This window comes from Rutilus rutilus (genome assembly GCF_951802725.1).
Source record: "Rutilus rutilus genome assembly, chromosome: 10".
Classification (NCBI taxonomy): Eukaryota; Metazoa; Chordata; class Actinopteri; order Cypriniformes; family Leuciscidae; genus Rutilus; species Rutilus rutilus.
Genome location: NC_140215.1, coordinates 33,168,404 through 33,188,649, shown reverse-complemented (window position 1 = coordinate 33,188,649; position 20,246 = coordinate 33,168,404). Strand labels below are relative to the sequence as shown.

General features: G+C 39.2%; 1 protein-coding gene across 1 annotated transcript in view; it reads right to left on the bottom strand.

Annotated features, from left to right (window-relative positions):
• LOC311299055 (myosin-IIIb-like) overlaps positions 1–20,246 on the bottom strand; it is a 121,148-nt gene that overhangs the window by 61,046 nt on the left and 39,856 nt on the right. The window contains exons 16-22 of the mRNA XM_084422446.1: positions 17,270–17,349; positions 16,798–16,818; positions 14,753–14,830; positions 12,578–12,783; positions 7,568–7,679; positions 6,865–7,027; positions 5,615–5,695 (exon numbers count right to left, since the gene is read on the bottom strand). Of these exons, the coding sequence (XP_084278572.1) occupies positions 5,615–5,695; positions 6,865–7,027; positions 7,568–7,679; positions 12,578–12,783; positions 14,753–14,830; positions 16,798–16,818; positions 17,270–17,349 (741 nt within the window). The remainder of the gene's footprint in view (positions 1–5,614; positions 5,696–6,864; positions 7,028–7,567; positions 7,680–12,577; positions 12,784–14,752; positions 14,831–16,797; positions 16,819–17,269; positions 17,350–20,246) is intronic.

Sequence of the window (20,246 nt, the reverse complement as noted above, 5' to 3'; positions counted from 1 at the left end):
ACGATAAAGTTAGGGTTAGGATTAGGGTTTGGTTGATGGTTAGGTGCATGTAATTATGCATAATTTATAGTTACTACTATAGTATGTAACGTGTAACAAGGACACATTAAAATAAAGTGTTAACCATTTACTTTACAATTACTACTACAATATACTACCACTACATATATATATATATATATATATAAAATTACGATTAGGGTTTGGTTTAGGGTTAGTTGATTGTAATTATACATAATTGTTTACAATAGTATTAGTATAGTAATACCATGTTATTACTATAGTAAGTACATGTAAGATAACGGACACTTTAAAAAAAAAAAAAAACATTAGTATAGCTGAATGAACTTAAATTTATACCAACAAAACTCTATTTTATGGGTTAAAAAAGGTAAAAAATAGCTCTTTAAGGTAACAAATACAGTTTACCACTTGAAAAAAATATGCAAAAATTCATAGTGTATGGATATCGTATGTATATAGAAAACGTTCCCCCACTGAAAGCCTCTTTTTTTTTTCATTCTGCTTACTGTGCTCAGCATATTCTCTGCATATGGATCTCGAACGTTTGAAAGACGAGTGTTTATTTTAGAAATGCTAATGTGGCCCACCTCAAAGTGGATACACACACCTCTACACAGCTCTGAACATGTGCCGTACACCGAGCCACCTGCACCAGTGGACATACTGTGAGCACAGAGCGAGCGAGAGAGAGAGTGAGAGAGAGAGAGAGAGAGAGAGAGACGTCTGCCAAAAAGGGGAACTGAAGTACTCCAGAAGAGGAGAGGAGAACAATAGCATCACTCCTCCCTCTCCTTCCTCCCCCTGGACCCCTGCCTCAGAAGACGAGAGAGAGTGGCGATGGAAACGCACCCCGAGAAGGTTAATACGCCCGCTTTGATCTCCGGCAGGCCACACCGAGGAAGAATTCATTTACATTTCAGATGAAAAGGGTGACAGTATAAAAAGCCATCTTGTTTCTGGTATGTGAGAGTCTGTAATGGGCCGGGAATGTGAGAGAGGAAGTGGCAGGGAACCCCCAACACCCCCCATCTCTCTCTCTCTCTCTCTCTCTCTCACACACTGGGAAACAGATGAAAGCAAAGAGAAAATGCAGCTTTCTACTGAAACATGGGGACCCAATGCTGTGACCCAAACTTTCAAAAGAGACGCTGGCTCCACACATTATTAATTTAGCAGCTCTGTTTCATGGGATTGTTTGTTGAGATCAAAAAAGGTACTTTGTGAAAATGCTGAAAATTATGATTGGAGAGGTTGGTTGGAAAGATCTGGAAAGACAGAAAGAAGGAGCAGTCTAAGCTCTTGTCTCATTCACTAAACTTATTTACATGTTTACTACTGCTGCTACTTATTTTTCTCTCTTATTTTTTCCAAACACGCAAGTTAACTTTTTGATTTTTTTTTTATGTTTTTGAAAGACTAGAAATAGAATTTTCACAGAGAATAGAGAATTTTCATTTGCCTGTATTTAGTGTCACATGATCTTTCATTAAATCATTTTAATATGTTGATTTTTTTGCTCAAAACACATTTATTATTATTATTACTACTGTTAAAAACAGCTGTGCTGCTTAATCTTTTTTTCATGATTATTTGATGAATAGACAGTTTAAAGGAACAGTACTTTTGCCACATTATAAATGTTTTTACTATCACTTTTTATCAATTTAATGCATCCTTGCTGAAAAAAATTGTATACAAAAGGATAAAATCTTAATGGCCCCAAAGGGGTCCTTTCATACTTTTTGTATAATTTAAAATACGTTTAATAATATTAAATAATAGCAATCACTACTTAGTTTGGTATGACCATTTTACACCCTCTCTATGACTCTTATAATTAAACTGGTCATGTTTTTGTTGCTATGCTATTATGAACTAACAAAGAGAGCTCCACTGTGTTTGTTACATGTATGATCTGTGTTTCCCCCCTTCATTGTGTTTTTGGTTCAGTCCTGTTTCCTAGTGTTCCATAATTGTTCTAATTAATGATTGTTCTGATCACCTCATCAGTCTTTGTCCGTTATCGTCAATGTAAGTGTGAGTGTTTGGTGTTTCCCCTGAGAGTTTGGTTATTAAATGTCATTTCTACGTATTCCTCGTCTCCATGAGCTTTGTCCTACATGTAATGTGACGGAATAACGGACCCTCAAAGTGAGTAAAATAATGGACTCACCGGCGGTCCAACTGCTCTGCTTGGAGCAGGAGAAGCTTTCCCTCGAGTCTCACACCTGTGCATTCCTTGACCTGGCGTGGCTTACCTCCTTCCCTGACAGATCGCTGAGCGTCTTTTTCCCCTACAAGCCTCAACGCGGAGACGAAGGCATGCCTGCCCGGTGTGGGACCTCGGGGACATTTCGCAGAGTATGTGGAGTGGGTGTTGGTGAATTGTGGCTCGGCATACACCATCGGCCCCACTGAGGATGACATCACCACCAGCCCCACTCCATCACCACCAGAGACCAGCCATCCACCACCAGCGAGTGATGCGACGGAGAAGTTGCACGTGCCCACCGCAGACTGTGGAGACCAGCCTGCTGTGATAGACAAGCCCGTACCGAGGATAAGGATGGAGAGTGTCATCGCCACAGAGCCCGGACCACAAACGGAGTCTGACCAGGTGCGTGAGCCGGCAACATCGTGCGTCGCAGAGGGAGTGCTTGTGGAGCTCGAGGGCTGGGAGGAGAGCCCCGTTCACACCACTACTGCTGTGGATGAGATGTCAGTGGCCTCTGGCATATATTATGAGGAACTGAAAGACATTTTTGAGGACAATTTAATGGACTTTTTTGGAGAAATTATTCCCAGTCCCCCTGTATCCCAGTACCTCCAGCGCCCCCTGTCTCTCCAACGCCCCCTGTATCTCCAGAGTTCCCAGTATCTCCAGCACCCCCTGTATCTCCAGAATGCCCACCCAGCCTGCCTCTCCCGCCTCCTCAATCAGCCAGTTCCTCAGCCCTGCCTCTGCCTCTGCTGCTGTCCTTCAACCCCTCTGCAGCTCCCATATGTTGAAGACCTGCCCAGTGTCTTCAGGCCACTAGCCCCACCTAGCCTGGAGGATCCCCTGTCTCCGCCTCCAGCCTCTGTGCCCCCTGCTCCACCTCGGTCTGTCGACACTTCGGCTCCACCTTGGCTCCTCCCTCCCTCGGCTACACCGGAAATCATCTCCGGGCTCCCTTGTCCTTCCAGCTCCGCCTTGGTCAGCCGTCGGCCTGCCTACACCTACGGCTCCTTCTGGCTGCGCCCTCCCCCCAGCTGCGCCTCAGTCCCACCGGCTCAGCCTCTGCCCTCAGTATTTCCGGCTCCACCTTGGATGCTCGTCACCACGGCTTCTCTTCGGTTTCCAGGAACATCGGCTTGCGCGTGTGCTCATCGACTCATCAGCTCCATCAGGGTCTACATCTATGGCTGCTTCTCCGTTGATCGTCCCTAGGGTCTCGTCCTGGCTGGTCTCTGGCATTTCATCTGGCTCCTCCTGCTCCTTGCTCCCCACCGGCTCCTTCTGCCCTGGACTTTGTTATTTGTTAGCCCCACGCCCTCCTACAGAATCGTAGGAGGGCTCCCTCGCCCTGGTCTCCATCGCCCTCGTCTCCATGAGCTTTGTCCTACACGTAACGTGACAGTGTTCACAGTAATAACTTTTAAACTGTCTCATCCATTAATAATAGCCTCTTTGTAAAGCTGCGGTAACTTGACAGATTCAGAAATGATTCACCTGTTGAAAGATCACCCTGTATTACTGATATCTGACAAATATACAGATATATACACTGATCAGCCACAATATTAAAGGGGTCATATAATGGTACATGCACTTTTACAAGTTGATTGCACTGAAATGTCTGTTGGCAGTGCCTGTACACAACCATCCTATCATGATAAAAATCCATCCAGTGGTTTTGTTTTAATCTCCTTATATGTTTGACCATCTCTGAAATCAAGCCGTTCGATATTGTGACGTCATAAGATCGTACGCCCCTCCCGCTATTGTGATTGACAGCCGTGTTTCAACACAAGACCCGCCCTGAGCAAGCTGTGACAGCCGTTGTCATAGTAGTCCGCCATTGTTGATATGCTAGAGTAGAATGGCGTCTAAGCGATTGTGGTGTTCTGTTCTTAGATGTAATAAGGAACACAGCAGTCATTTGGATGTTCCTAAATCCGAGCCGTTGAAGAAGCAGTGGCTGAGTTTTGTTTTTGAAGCCATATGCCCAAAGGATTGATGCGGGGATTCCCTCACGGGGATTCCCCACGATCGTCTGTGCTTTCATGTTTGCGCGAATCATTTCACACCAGACAGCTTCACAAACGAGAAAAAACGGATCGGTACCAACGTGTTCCTGCTGAACCTCCAGAAGATGTGAGTGTAATGTTTTATTAACCTTTATATTAGTATTTATATTAATCTTTGCGAAATTTGCAAACCTTGCTGCAGGCTTCACGATGAATGCGTCTAAGGTTTACACTCAGGGTACATTACGGCATGTTTTCTATGTACGACGTTCTCAATATAATTCATAATCCCACGTTTATAACGAATAACACGTGGTTATTGTGTTAGATACGGTCAGAGAATGTCTAATACGGTGTACCCACAGAACAGAGGGGCGGGGTGAGCAAAGCTCATTATCATTTAAAGACACATGCACTGAAACGGCGTGCTGAAAACAGAGCTGTTTTTGACCAGGTAAAATTAGTGTTTTCTTACAATACTAATGAGAATTTTTAATTAAAGTATATTACAAACTTTTAATTTAGACCCTAAAGAATCATATTAGCTTGTACAAAAATGGCATTATATGACCCCTTTAAAACCACCTGCCTAATATCGTATAGGTCCCCCTCGTGCAGCTAAAACAACAAGACCTCTGAACGTGTCCTGTGGTATCTGGCACCAAGACATTAGATCCTTTAATTCCTGCAAATTGCAAGTTGTGGCCTCCATGGATTGGATTTGTTGGTCCAGTACATCCCATAGATGATGAATGAACCTTGGGCGCCCATGACCCTGACGCTGGTTCACCGGTTGTCCTTCCTTGCACCACTTTTGGTAGGTACTAACCACTGCACACCGGGAATAACCGACAAATCCTGCCGTTTTGGAGAGTCACTTACCCATCACTATTTGGACCTTGTCAAAGGCTCTCAGATCTTTTCTCTTGCCCTTTCTTACTGCTTCCAACACGTGAATTTTAAGAAATGACTGTTCGCTTGCTGTCTAATATATCCCACCCTTGACAGGAGCCACTGTAACACTTCACAAGTCAGTAGTTTTAATGTGTGGACGATAAGTATAGATATATAAGGGTCTACAAATATGACTATTTTAATGACTAAAGAATGTAATTTTATTTATTTATTTTGTAGTGTTATTCTAGTTTGATTTTCATAATTTCTATTTTACTTTATTTTGCACTTTTTCATGGTGTGCAGCTAATATGCAAATAGGTTTACAAATGAGTGTTACTTTTCATTCTAATAAATCGGACTACCCTGAAGTTGAGAGAAAAAAAAGTATAGAGAAGAAATTCTCCAGGAAATATTTCCACAACTTTGTGACATGAATTGTATTGGGTTGAACAGAGGTGTGTACCTGACTGGATCTGCACAGCAGCCTGCTCGCGCTCTTTCTTTATCAGCTTCAGATTCTGACGGGCCATGTGACCCCTCCAGGCTGAACAGAGACAGAAGGAAAGAGATAACGGGAATAAAACACAGAAAATTAGTTACTGGTAAACAATTTCTAGCGACCATAGCAATGTAATACAAATCAGATTTTTTTCTGTTGACCTAGTTCAACAAGTAGTTCAGATATTTACTTACAACATTTTCCCTGGATAAGGATTCATATACAGTATATGAAAAAGTAATTTTTAGTAACACTGTAGTATATTTATAGTGATGTTTTTGATCCATTGAACATTCATTTATCATAATATGATATACACTACTGTTCAAAAGTTCGAAGATTTTTAAAGAAATTAATACTTTAAATCAGCATTAAAGGGGATTAATTATGCCCCTTTTCACAAGATGTAATATACGTCTCTGCTGTCCCCAGAATGTGTCTGAAGTTTCAGCTCAAAATTCCCCACAGACAATTTATTATAACTTGTCAAATTTGCCCCTATTTGGGTGTGAGCAAAAACACGCCGTTTTTGTGTGTGTCCCTTTAAATGCAAATTAGCTGCCGCTCCTGCCCCCTTTCCAGGAGAAGGCGGAGCCTTTCCAGCTTTACATACTCTGGCAGCAACAAAACTGGAGAATCTCACGCAGCCAAAATGTCAGAAATGTTAAAAAGGGAACCATTTCCCGAATTCTGAATCTCTGTCCCACCTGTACCTTGTTACCATCATCAGCCACCAAATTCAAGAACCTGTACTTACAATTGTACCTTGAAAAATCTTGTATCTTTCTAGTGCATTACTGAGTGTTGTTTCCACTGGTGTTTTATGTGTATGACCTTGCTTCTCCTGTGTTTACCCCTTTATTTGCCTTTTGTTTGGACTTTGTATGCCTGGTTGGACTGTCTTGCTGGATTGAACCCTTACATATCTTACGACCCTGTCCTTGTATTTGCCCAATAAATCCTCTGCACATGAACCCCGCTGTGCATCCCAAGTCTTCTGTGATAAAATCATAAGTGACTCCTTTGAAAAACATACAAATATTGTACCGACCACAAACTTTTGAAAGGTAGTGTATGTAATTAAATTATAAATGCAACTTTTATTGCAATTATATTGTCCTTGAAAATGCAACCAATGTTTTCTTACTGCTGAGCCCTGCACATAGATCTGTCATCAGAAGTGTTATTTTGTAATGAGTTTGAGTTATAAGAACCTGACTGAATGATAATTGCCCCGTGGTTTCGTTTCTGTCTTTCTCTGCGGTACCGCCGAGCCCCCAGCCAGCCCTTGGTGTAGGCCTGAATCAACACCACTCGAGCGATCACTTCCCGCAACATCAGATTGAGCTGCTCCACGTGATAGTACTTCAGAAACACCTGCAAACACACGTACACACATCTATTCAGACGCAGGGAAGCATACTTGTACCTCACAATGAACACTCTACCTTCATGAGTCTGTCCGAATATAATCGCAATCAATGGGTTCGGGATGAAAGAGGACACAAGAATGTGAGGAAAGAAACCATGACCTGGAAGTATTGGTCTGACAGGCAATGCACTAAAAGAGAAAGCTAGATTTGTTTTCTGTGCTATTAAAGGTAAATTACATTACATGTATATCTAGTAAAAATGTCACTTAACCTTCTCTGAGACACAAAGTCAGACACGTGTACAGCTTGTTTAGTTAGTTGGACAATGTCTAGAGCTCTTCCTGCCTGATCCACAGCTCTAAGTATATATTGTTAGGAGCACAATAAAAGGGGAATACCTGTCCTACACTGTAAAAAAGGAATTTTCAAAGTTGTACAAGTTTTGTTTAATCATGTTTAATTCAATGTGTTACATGCAGATTCTTTGTCATTTTTGAGTGAAAAAATATATTTTTTAAAGTAACTTTTAAATCACAAACTCTACCTTAGTCTTGCCCAGGACCCAGTGTTCCAGCTTGGCTTTCTGCAGTATAATAATGGCGTTCTCTTTTCTGCCTTCTGGCATCTGATGGGCACGAAAGGCCAGATAGTAATACCTACAAGAAAACAAGATGATCAGACGCAAATTACACCAGTCAAAAAAGTACAGTGTTAAACAAACTTCAATCCCCAGCTCAAACTTTCTTTCAACTTGACTGATCATACTGTACTGGGGAAATATGTAACGGTAATTGTTTTGATGCTTTCTTCTATACAAGTTTAATGTGCAAGTAGGAATTAAGTCATAAGGTTTGAACATTGCTCTGTCTGCTTGCAGAAAGCGGTAGTTTGGAAACAATGGCTATGTTCAGAATATCATTGAAGTATCACATGAAGTATGTGTGCTGTGCACAGTACGCAACATTTCCACCAACTTTTACTACTACATTTGCCAAAATTTGCAGCATACAAACAGAGCACACTGCACTCAAGGAGGTCTACTGTAGATAATACTAGGAGAATCAGATGCAGTAATAAGTATGAACACTATTAAGTAATCTTTGCTCATGGTGGCTACAGGCACTCAGTTATGTGGCCAGGGTGTTTATATGTGTCATTTAAAAATTGCTTGCATATTTTCATTTTAAAGGTGCTCTAAGTGATGTTGGGTGACGGAGGCTAGCTAGACCCTCCCTACTCCTCATCCGCGCACTAACCCCACCCCAAATCCTTCTTGTCGGTTATTGGCTGGAACAGTTTGTTATGTTTCGTGGTACGGGTTAGCCCAGTTTGTTTTTTCTTGCCATTTGTGGAGCCTGGGCTGTCTACAGAGACCGCGTTTTGGGGACAGTGTGTTCAGGGGACAGGCAGCTAGCGGATGGTGAGGAGATGTTTGCTGTATGCGACAAAAAGAAATGTTTTGGCCTAAAAAACGCGTGACATCGCTTAGAGCACATTTAATCTAATATCTTACTTGTATATAATTAAATAGAGTGCTGCAGCGATGCCAATTTTGTAAGCCAACCTGGAAGTTAGCATCACCTTGAATCCCTCTAGGATTTTTCCATTGGCTTTTGGATAATTAATAAGCTCTTTGACCAAAAGTTCATGTTTCTTACATGTTTTGTTCATCATGATAATCTTCACAAATGAACACAACTTCTAATAATTTTGAAGCCTAAACACAATCGCCAGAAGTAAACAGCTAAACGTAGGCTATAAAAAAAAAAACACCACGGTCACATGACTTCAGCGTCACCATCATGAAGCTTCCAACAACTCTTTCAATCTTTATTTAAAAAACATACATTTTCCCTGAAAGTTTGGTTACAATAGTTTGCAAGACTGCGTTTATAAACACAAGCAGACTAGTGAGTAGATGAGGTTATCTGTTCGATGTCATGATTATTGGGTTAACGTCCTGACAACCTTTATAGTTATTTCAAGACAAGTAAAAGCTTCAGGATGATGTAACAGGGAGAGCTAAAATGCTAACTTAATATATTTAGTTAAATGGGCAACGATTAATCGCGATTAATCGCATTCAAAATAAAAGTTGGTGTTTACATAATATATGTGTGTGTACTGTGTATAATTATTTTGTATATATAAATACACACACATGCATGTATATATTTAAGAAAAATGTGTTATTTGTATACAAAATATTAATATTTATGGCTAATCTAAATTATATATAAATATATACAGTATATACATGCAAATATTTCTTAAATATATACATGCATGTGTGTGTATTTATATATACAAAATAATTATACACAGTACACACACATATATTATGTAAACACAAACTTTTATTTTGAATGCGATTAATCGCGATTAATCGTTGCCCATTTAACTAAATATATTTAATATTTTATAGTTTATTTTATTAAATGTTAACTTGACACCATTCACCAAATTAAGTATCACATACTTAACATAGCAACTCATTATTTTTGCAATTCCGTTCACTAGTGGAGCAGAAATAACACACCTCTGATAAAAGAGCATGCTGAGACTATCTTTCTAGATCTCACTATGATAGCATCTTTCTGCTGCTGCTGCAAAAAAAAAAACACAGAGAGGTAAAGCGTCACCTGATTCTCTGATAAAACTATAAATATGGGGCTTTTGTAGCTTTGTTGTTATTGTCTGGGGGCCTTCAGTTATACTTCTGAATACACCTTGCCTATAAATAAACTGGCACGAATCTCATAAATGAGTCTCATCGAAACATCTGAAGCTGGCGGTTGATCCTGGGTATTTATTTACTCTGAAGAGGAAGATTTCAGCCTTTGTGTTTGAGAAAGAAAACTGCCTTTGATTCCACTTGAACTGTGCTCTTTCATAATTATGCTCCTGATAGCTGTTGTGTCTCTGGTAGAAATTACGAAAAAAGGCTCTCCTTCACGACATCAGAGAAGGTTTTCCAGGAGAGATCCATTTGAATCCATTTCTTCATATAGAAGCTGTTATTTTTACAAAGTCAGTATGGATCAGACAGGAAGAGCTCTAGACTTTGTACGACTAAGGACATGCAATCGGAACGGTCACAGAGTATTTCTTTTTCATGCGAACTGGTCGGGTAAGTCTGGGGAAAATACGGATAATCAGGACACTTCTGTGATCAAAAGGACGACAGAAAAAAAAAAAAAAAAGCCTTGCATTTGAACGGCTCCTCTGAGTGTGGAGAAATTGTCTGGGATGTTTATGTAAAAGAGATGACCTACATGTCCACCATCTCACGGCCCACGAGAGAAAGAGATGGATGGGTTGAAAGAAAACGCAAAAAAGCGAAAAGTTTATGGAAAATGAAGTGCGATTCCCTAAGCCTCGGAAAAGTAAATTTGGACCATGAATTTCCTCCGCGCTGAGAAACTTTCAGCGGATTCACTCCGCCCCTTCAAAGTACCATTTCACCACTAATTACTCAACCAGAGTCTAATTTAGCATCACTTGTATTCTCAAAGGCTTAATCACCTATTATTGATAAGATTATGGTCTTCTTTCAGCACTATCAAAATATATAGATAATAAACCTGCGACGTGAGTTTCCCAGGAGCTTTAGGAAGCACTAGAGGAGAAGGTATATTCAATATGCGCTCATGGAGCTTTGATCTCTCTTAACTGTCTGTCTGTCTTTCTTCCTTCTTTTTATGAAGCCCAAGAGCTCCAGCTAATTAAATCTAATAACATTCCTGTAGTCCAACAGGAACACCCGGAATAATGTCATTTTGACTGCATAACTGATGAAGCCTGGACTCGGAGTCAGAATGTTTTTTTCTTGGCAGGATAACATAATCATTATGACCACCGTTATTAACATAACCTCTGTAAAATGGAGCAGGAGAGATTCTGCATGGTTTCTTCTTGACTCAAGTCTATAATATTATGAACTCTAGAGTTTCTCCTTCAATATGTCTAATTGATTTTATTGTCCTCCAGGTGAAAATCATAAGTCCAGTCACTTAACAACACACATAAGTTACATGCCAACGTTTACTATTCAGGGCTAAAGGGACAGTTTATCCAAAATGGAAATTCTGTCATTCTGTCGTTCCAAACCCGTAAGACCTTCGTTCATCTTTGGAACACAAATTAAGACATTTTTAATATTCTCTCATCATTTTAGCCCATCCTTTGGAAGTCCAACCAAAATTTTCAAGCTTCAAAAAGTTAATAAAGATGATATGATAATCCATATGAACCGAGTGGTTTATTCCAAGACTTCTGAGGAGACACTATTGCTTTATATGATGAACAGATTTAATTTAAGGCTTTTATTCACATTTAATCATTGATCAGCACATGTACATAGAGCTCAATATGGTAAAACATGCCAAATGAAAGAATAAAAAAAAGTCTTAATTTGTGTTCTGACGATGAATGAAAGTCTTAAAGTCCCCCTGTAGTAATTAATTTTATCCCTTAAACCTCATATTTGATCACCAAAATGACATTTAAAAAAAAATATTATGTGCAAAATATTTCTTCATGCCTTAAAATAGCTTGTATATAATTCGACACCCTTGTCTCATTTAGTATACGCAGTTCTATGAATATGCTAATTAGCTCCGCCTCCACTCCCTCACACCAGCTCAGAGATCCACTCGCTTTCTCAACTTACTGAGGTAAACACTGCACAATGGTATCGTTCTTCACAACCTCTTACACAACTATAATTAATATGATTAGCCTTTTGCTTTACTATGTTATCAAACAGCTAACAATGTGTTGCTAATGTTACACAAACTATGTTCCCGTTCGCCATCTCAGTTTTACTTTTAACAATCATCAGAAATGCTTTGAACAACTCAGAACGTCAGTGGAGAAAGGCATATAGTTCATCATAACATCGTAATATACATTATACACCCGCTATATTGCTAAATCTACTCGATTTTTCATATCAACAGAAAAATATATCGGATAACCTTGCATCTCTCAGGACTCCCCTGTTAGTTTGCTGTTATTGATATGCTAAAGCCCTCCGGCACGATGACATGATTGATTACAAGGTAGCTTGAGACGTCAGAAACACCAGCGATTTCAAAGCGTGTCTTTGGTTCACTGCAGTTTTAAGGAGAAAATACTCAGCAATGGTGGTGACTTATGAATTTGTACATGGTTTGTTTTAAAGCATATTAAAAACACCACATAGACATATAAACAACATTAAAAGCTTGATTTTCACCACAGGGGGACTTTAAGGTTTTTAAACTTCAGATCCCTAACCCTAAATATGAGCAACATCACTAATTAAATGAACCACAAAAAAAAAATCCCATTTTAAGTAGATCTTGTAACATAAGCTAATGAAGTGCATAAAAAATTTAACTCAACAGTATTCTCCCTGTGAATTGTCAGTCGTGTTGTGTCATTCCTAATCTCTCTCCTCCCGCTCTCATTAGCAGCTTGTTTTGTGTGATCTTCTTTTTTTCTCAGGCCCTGTGGGACAAGCACAACACTCATTCTGTGAGCGTTATGTTACTCTGTGGATGTTTTCTACCTGTTAACAAACTCCTCGATGAGTATCCGGTGAGAATAACCCTGCCGGCGGATGTTGACAGTCTCTAGGATGCCGGTGTAACGCAGCTGAACCATTACACGCTCCTTATTGAATCGCAGAGCCTGGCGGTCATCATTGGGTTTGATACAGCGGACGAAATGAGGTGTGCCGACCACCATCTTAGACAGCAGGTCCATGAGAGAGTACTGAAAAAGAAGATTTTCGTGTTTTATGGGGACTTTCTATAGACATAATGATTTTTATATAGTGCAAATGGTATATTCTATCCCCTAACCATGACTCTACCCTTACACACAACCCTCACAGAAAACTTTCAAAAAACATAATTTAGTATGATTTAGAAGCTGTAGTCCTCATGGGGACCAAAAATGTCCCTACAAGGACAAAGACTTCTGGTATTGCCACCCAAAATTTTTAATTCTGTCAGTAATTACTCACCCTCATGTCGTTCCAAACCTGTAAGATTTTCGTTTATCTTCGGTACACAAATTAAGAACTTTTTGAACTTTTTGATTTCTGTTCCTCCATTGACAGCTACGCAACTACCACTTTGACACTTCAAAAACTTCATGAAAGAGATCGTAAAACTAATCCATTGAGCAGTTTAGTCCAAATTTCGAGACTCGATCGCTTTATATGATAAACAGATTGAATTTAGGCTTATTCACACATCAACATTGATCGGCGGACATAAACAGAAGCTCAAGCGAACCTATTTGATGCGCGAGAACAAACCTCATTGGTTCTTGCTGAAGCTCAAACGTGATGCAAAACACAAGAATTGTCATGATTCCTTTCTTGCTTTAACCCTTGTCTTGTGTGGACTTTTATGTTATTTCCTGTTTTGCGCCATGTTCTTCTACTTCTTCTTCTTCTTCTTTTGGGTTGGCAAACCATCTTATGGTTCATATTGTGCCACCTACTGGGATGGAGTGTATAATAATAATAATAAATTGCTCCATGTTTTGTAGTCTTTTGTAGTTTTTCTTGTTGATTAGTTCCTGATTGTTCCCAGGTGTGTCTTGTTTGCCTATCACCCCTTGTGTATACATACCTCAGTGTTTATCATGTTCTTGGTCTGGTGTTGTCCTACGTGGATGTTATGTGTGCTCTGTTTCTGAACAAGTTCTGGTTATCTCTTGTTTGGAATCTTCTGTTTGTTGCCTGGATTTACTTTTGTTGCTTTGTTTCAATAAAATAGTCCCTGCATTTGGATCCTCCACTGTCATTTCTGAACAGCCTCATAACAAGAATGAACATCATTGGTTCTTGCAGAAGCTCAAACCGTGGTAACACGAGACCGTGTAACCGTGTAACCGTGTAACACAAACCGTGTAACACGAGAATTAACCTCATTGGTTCTCACACGTCAGGCAAACATGCTTTGACTAAAGGGCTCAATTCATAAGGTTTAGTTTTAAGGTGCGACAAGCGTCAAATGGTGCTTTTCCATGGTGCGGCTCACTTTTGGGGTACGGCTCACTGTGTACAGTATCTAGTACAGTACCTAGGCTCAAAGCGAGCCGTACCGATACTAAAATGTGACGTGTAAAACACTGCAGATCACTGATTGGCAAGAGAGAATCGTCACTACCAGCGTCACTGAAATTTGTGACACGAGACACCAAACCCGCTAGATTTAAATAGCCAGCGACAGCCACCGCAGTATCATTTGTTCGCACAACTTTTTTAAACGACTTGCTTTAAACGACACGTCGCACGCAACTTGAAAAAAGAAATGGCCGTATCGTGGTCAGTAGACGAGGCGCAGACGTTCCTCTCGTTGGTAGCCGATGAGCAGCAGTAGAGGCGCCGCAACTATAATGATCAGTCTATAATCCCACCCACTTTGAAGCGGTACTAAACTGCAGTGGAAGAGCAAACCGAGCCAAAGTAAAGTGAGTCGAGCCGTGCTACGAAGTGGAAAAGCGCCTATAGTTGTAGTTGCGTAGCTGTCAATCAAGGGACAGAAATCTCTCAGACTTCATCAAAAAGATCTACATTTGTGTCTCGAACATGAACGAAAGTCTTACGGGTTTGGAACGACGTGAGGGTGAGCAATGGATGACAGAACTTTAACTTTTGGGTGAACTATCCCTTTAAAACGGAACGATAAAATACAAAACTGAAAAATGTGATGTGCAGAGGATTCACCCTGAAATAAGACGCCACTGTCTGTCTCCTCATGTTAGTGGTTTCCTCAGGGTGACGCATCATTTCCATTGTGTCCACCTAAACACACATAAACACACTTACTGTAGCTTAGCCTGCATGCACACATCACCAATATACAAGTACACAGAACTGGTCACATAGAACAACATCCACTTTAGCACTAGGATGTTAAAATAAGGTTTCCTTAAAGTCTGGTCAGGCATAGGATGAGGAGATGGAGAGGTGGCTCTAAAAGCAGCCATATAACGTTACTTATAAACAAAAACACAGGAGATAATCCAACATCTTGATCCAAGCAACGATCCCTGAGCACGATCGGTTTAATACTGCAAAGATGTCCTTTGAAAATGAACTTCACACTTTCAACTGTTCCTAACAAGGACAAGATATGATGTGTATAACAGCCAGCCAGCTACAACAGACCTCATGAATTTATGAAGGTGATGCATAATTTAGAGCAGGTCTATACCAGCAAAGTGTGTCTTAATATTCTATTTCATCTGAGTGCGTGGAGGCAGGTGTGTGTGATCTTTGTGAAAAACGGCTGAGAAACTGAAGGGTTGGACATGAACCCTGGCTGAGAGACAATCGAACTAACCCAGTGTTTTAATAAGACATCTGTCCCACTTCTGCTTACATGCAGGGCTTTTTACAAGAGCATCTCATCTGTGACTGAAGCAGTTTAAAAGTATCTGCAATATTAACCGGAACCAATTAATTGGGTTCTGCGCGCTGGTGTCTAATTATATTTCTCTGATACAGCAGGTAGTCTGCAGGACTGTTTTAATCTTACCCGCAGAACGGGGGAAAAGGGAGAAATAATTATCCGGGGTGTTCCTTCATGGGAACAGTAGCCCAGAACTAAAGTTTAGCGTGAAGCAGACTGGCCAAATCCAGCTTTAAGAAGTCCTCAATCTGCACTAGATCTAAAGAAATGCAAACTTCATCTAGGCCTGTCACAATCATTCATTTTGTGCTGATGATTAATTGTAATACAATACAATTTAATTCTGTTTAATCCGGGGTTTTTATATCTCAATTACAGTGCAAGCCCAATACATTTTTTTTTTTTTTACTTGAAATAATTTATAATATAATAATCATAAAAATCATAATACAATTGGTGCATATGATACATTTTAATGCAGTTAAAAGAATATAATATAATATAATAACCAAACTGGACAAGATATTGCGTATTTGACGGCATTTCTTTCAGCCTAAAATTCCCTTACTTGAATAAAATGTGATTGAAATTTAAACAGCACAATTATTGTGGTCTAAAATAATTAGGATTAGATCAAATAACCCCACTCAGATAATTAATCAATGAATCGAGGCAGGCCTGACATGGTAGAGCGACGGACACTCGTATCTCCCAATAATAAAACCATCTCTGTTTAGTCTTGTCATAGACACGCATAATTCCCAGTCTGAGGATGTGAACAGCTCCGGACAGAACGTCCTCGTGTTGTCATCTCAAGAAGACTATGGTAATTATGACATGGCATGAATGCAGCATATGTTTCTATCGCTAGTCTATTGCAGGTGATAGGTGGTCTATCGGGGGAAGGAAAAATCTAATTTCATAGAGCATTTGATTGGACCAAAATCTATACTGCAAGTTAAGAGTAATTTATATTGTTCCACTTTTCAAAAAAAAATCAAATAATAATAATTAAAATGCATCTAAAAGTGAATTTTGTAATATTTTAGGTGTACATTAGCTGTTTTCAAAGCTAAAGACATGACCTAAAAGCTTCAAAATTTTTTATTTAAAAAAAGATTATGATTGTTAAAACCTTCATTAACATTATAAGTGGACTTATAGGGATAGGATGTGACCCCTTTAGAGCTGCTTCTCAAAAAATTGATTCATAGTCTCAGGATTATTTTAAATAAAACTAATTATAGTTTTTAGATAGATTTTCGTCCATTGGCTCAAAGAAAAACAAAACAAAATGAAAATAAAGTAGTGGAAATTACATCAGAAAATATGAAGACGGATATGAAGAAATTCTTACCTTTAGCAGGTATTTAGGAGACTGAGAGGGGACAGGATAGTTCAGACAGATAATAGATCAAAAGTACAGAACAGTGAAGAACAGGGTCTTTTTCAATGAAAACACACAAGAGTTCAGAGGTTCTGGAGCAAATGCACTGGCAAAATAATTACATCACAATGAATAATATATTCATTCAGATTTTGTAGTTGATGCTCCCCTGATGAAGTAACTGCTACAGACCATAAACACTTCACATCTTTAACACAAAAATATATATATTAAAGTCTAATATCATGACTAAGCTTTGATTTAACAACAAACCTGCAAGTTTATTGAAAAGATAAAACTGTCCAAAAATAGGAAAAGGAACTAAAATATGTGTTGTGTAAATCCTTTTAATCTGAATTGATCAAATATAAAAACAGGATACTTTTATGCTGAACATCTGAATATAAAGAAGACAATGTAATAGTCACAGAGCAGCTCAGACCTTACTCCTCCCGCTGCTCAGCTGTGGAGGCAGAGATCTGGACGCTGCTGTCACTCTTGCCCTGGATGTGGCCAGGTTACCTGTTCAGCAAAGAGGAAACACAGAGCAGTGACACGTCAATCTTCCCTCTCTGAAGCATGAATGAATAAAACAATACAATATAGTAGAGTAGTGCCCAAAGAATGCATGTTTGAACCCTGGAGGAGATCAACCCAAAGACAGGACTAGAAGACTGTGATCTTGCTCAAGATTGCTCTTCCCTTATGGACAGTCAAAAATCCCACAGATAGCCAGTTATCAAACTGTTATTGCTTTCATCATCATAATTCATAATTAAAAAAAAAAATTCTTCCTTTTTTTCTGATGGAATACTACTAAAATTGCACATTTTTCAATAACAGTAAAGGCCCCGACATACTCACGGTGAAGATCTTTCTCGTGCTTTTCTCTCAATAACAAAATAAACACAACTACAGTACTGAGAAAACAGTAGTTAAGAAATCCACTGATCATGTCGATGTGGATTTGCAATTCGGCACTCCATTAAAATCATGTCACATTTATTTATATACCAATAGATCGTTTAAAAGCAAGCAGCTTTACAGAATTTAACCTGGAAAAAGAGTGTCAGTGTCTCTTTCAGAATTACGACAACATTTTCTACTATAAAGCAGCTCTCCAGTGTGTTCATGCTTTTTCTCATGGACATCCGACATCGAGGGACTGAACAGAAGACATGAACCGGCGAAGGTTTCCACGTCAAAGAAGACAGAGCTTCACAGAACACCTATCATCTAATCGCCACGGACCAATGGTAGTCCGAAGGTGTTTAGCAGCCAAACTTTATTGGAAAGTTCGCTTTAAGGCAAGTTGTTTCGAATTCCCTAAATGAATACAAAACAAACTTTATTTTGCTCGAAATGACGTTACACCAGTTGGTTCTTCGATTTTGCTTCAAGTTATCGGTGCCTTAACTTTTATGGCTTTGGTCCCTGCAGTGTACCCTTGTGAAGAGCACTTAATTGTATTGAATGTGCACTTGTAGTGTAGCCTACTTAAAAAAGTAAGTACATTTAAGACAAGTACTTGCAGATTGTCACGTGTGTGGCTGTAGTAAATGCACGACGCATGAGATTCAGAGAAATAAACAGTCTTAAATAATAAATCCAGGGAGAAACTCAGGAGAACACAACCACGTCAGTCAGATGGACTCTGGGTGGTCCTCGGCCAATGAAAGCTGCTATGGAGTCCAGACCTTCTGCCGTCAGTCTGAAGGTCTGGCAACGCAAGACTAAAATATTTTAAATGTGCTTCATTCCATGTGTTTAAAATACATAACATACAAGTTTCATTTAGTTTAGTTTCATACACTGTTCGTTCGTTGGCCAGAGGAGAACTGCCCCCCCCCCCCCCCCCCGACTGAGCCTGGTTTCTGTCTCCTGATGGAGTTTTGCTTCCTTTTGGCTTGCTTAGTTGGGGACACTTAATATTCAACAATATTATTGATCTGCATTGACACCATTTTATGAGAACTGAACTGAGCTGGACGATGACATCACTGTTTTCTCCAGAACGGCTGTATAGATAAATGAACTTAATAATTTACAACAAAAAACAACCATTACTAAACTTATTTAAGCTGGACTATGACACTATTTTCTTCTAGATCTGCTGTACAGCCGAAACAAACTTTGTTGCATTATTTTCCTGTTATCAAAGCTGCTTTGAAACAACCCCTATTGTAAAAAGCGCTATACACTATAAAATTAATATCCACAAATTTTTTGGGGTTATTTTTTTCAGTATTTGGGTAGTTTTTGTGTTACCCAGCACCTGGGTCAGATGTAACAACCCAGTGTTTGGGTAGTTTTCTAGTGTTACCCAGATCTTGGGTCAGACATAACAACCCAGGGATTGTGCACGTCTTCGGTAAAATACAGGTTTGTGCACATTCTATTTTATCCATTCATTCGTTATTGTGCTGTATATTGTTTCATTTTATACAAAGCAACATATATACAGGGGCGCGATGTGAATCCCCTACACGAGTGTCGCATGACTCGCGTCAGTCTTTTCGCGTGATGGAAACGCCTGATGCTAAGCATAAATAAAAGTGATTTTATAAAAAATTATACAGAATATAAACAGGCTACGTATGATGTTAAAATATGTTCTCAGACCATAAATGCTTGTTAGTATATTTGGCAGTACAATTTAACCATATTTTCAAAGACAATGGAATTATTAAAATTACAAATAAATATCTACTTAAGTCCTACTTAAATGAGTGCTAAAGTTTAGTTTATTTAATGTACATTTAAATTATAATACATTTTCATTTAATTCTAAATAACATTCCATTGAGTGTTCGCACTTAGGCATATGCTTTTAAAGTATAGTATTTTCATAATAATTACTCTTTTAAAAGAATGCAAAAGTGTACTTTTTCACAAGGATAGCTTCTTGTAATAAAAACATCTTATTTCATGACAATAACAATAAAATTGACAAATGACTTAAACACAGTCATAAACTTTCATTATTATAATGGGTCGTTCTAATAAAGCTGCAGCCTTCAAAACACAACACAAGAGTCTTTGCCTTTCTGGACCTGCAAAGTGCGACCACATTGTAGACCTGAAATAACCTTCAATTACCCTGTAATTTAACTACATCAGTGTTTAAAAATAAATAAATACAAAGTTCTCTCATGAAACTCTAGATGGCGCTGGCTGATAACTCAATCCGTTAGTGATCACATTGTTATCTACATAGCACAGCTGATTGGTTGCTGTTGCATCAGCAGCCAATGAGCTTGCTGCTCAACATTCACTTGGCATTGTTTGCTTTTAGCAGCCTGCAGGGCGCTTTCAGAAACCCTCCACCTTCCCCAGCTCCACCTGTATAGATCTGCTACGGGGGTTATTTCATGTATGTTATAAGTGAAGCAGCAGCATGTCTTACATGCTCACAGCAG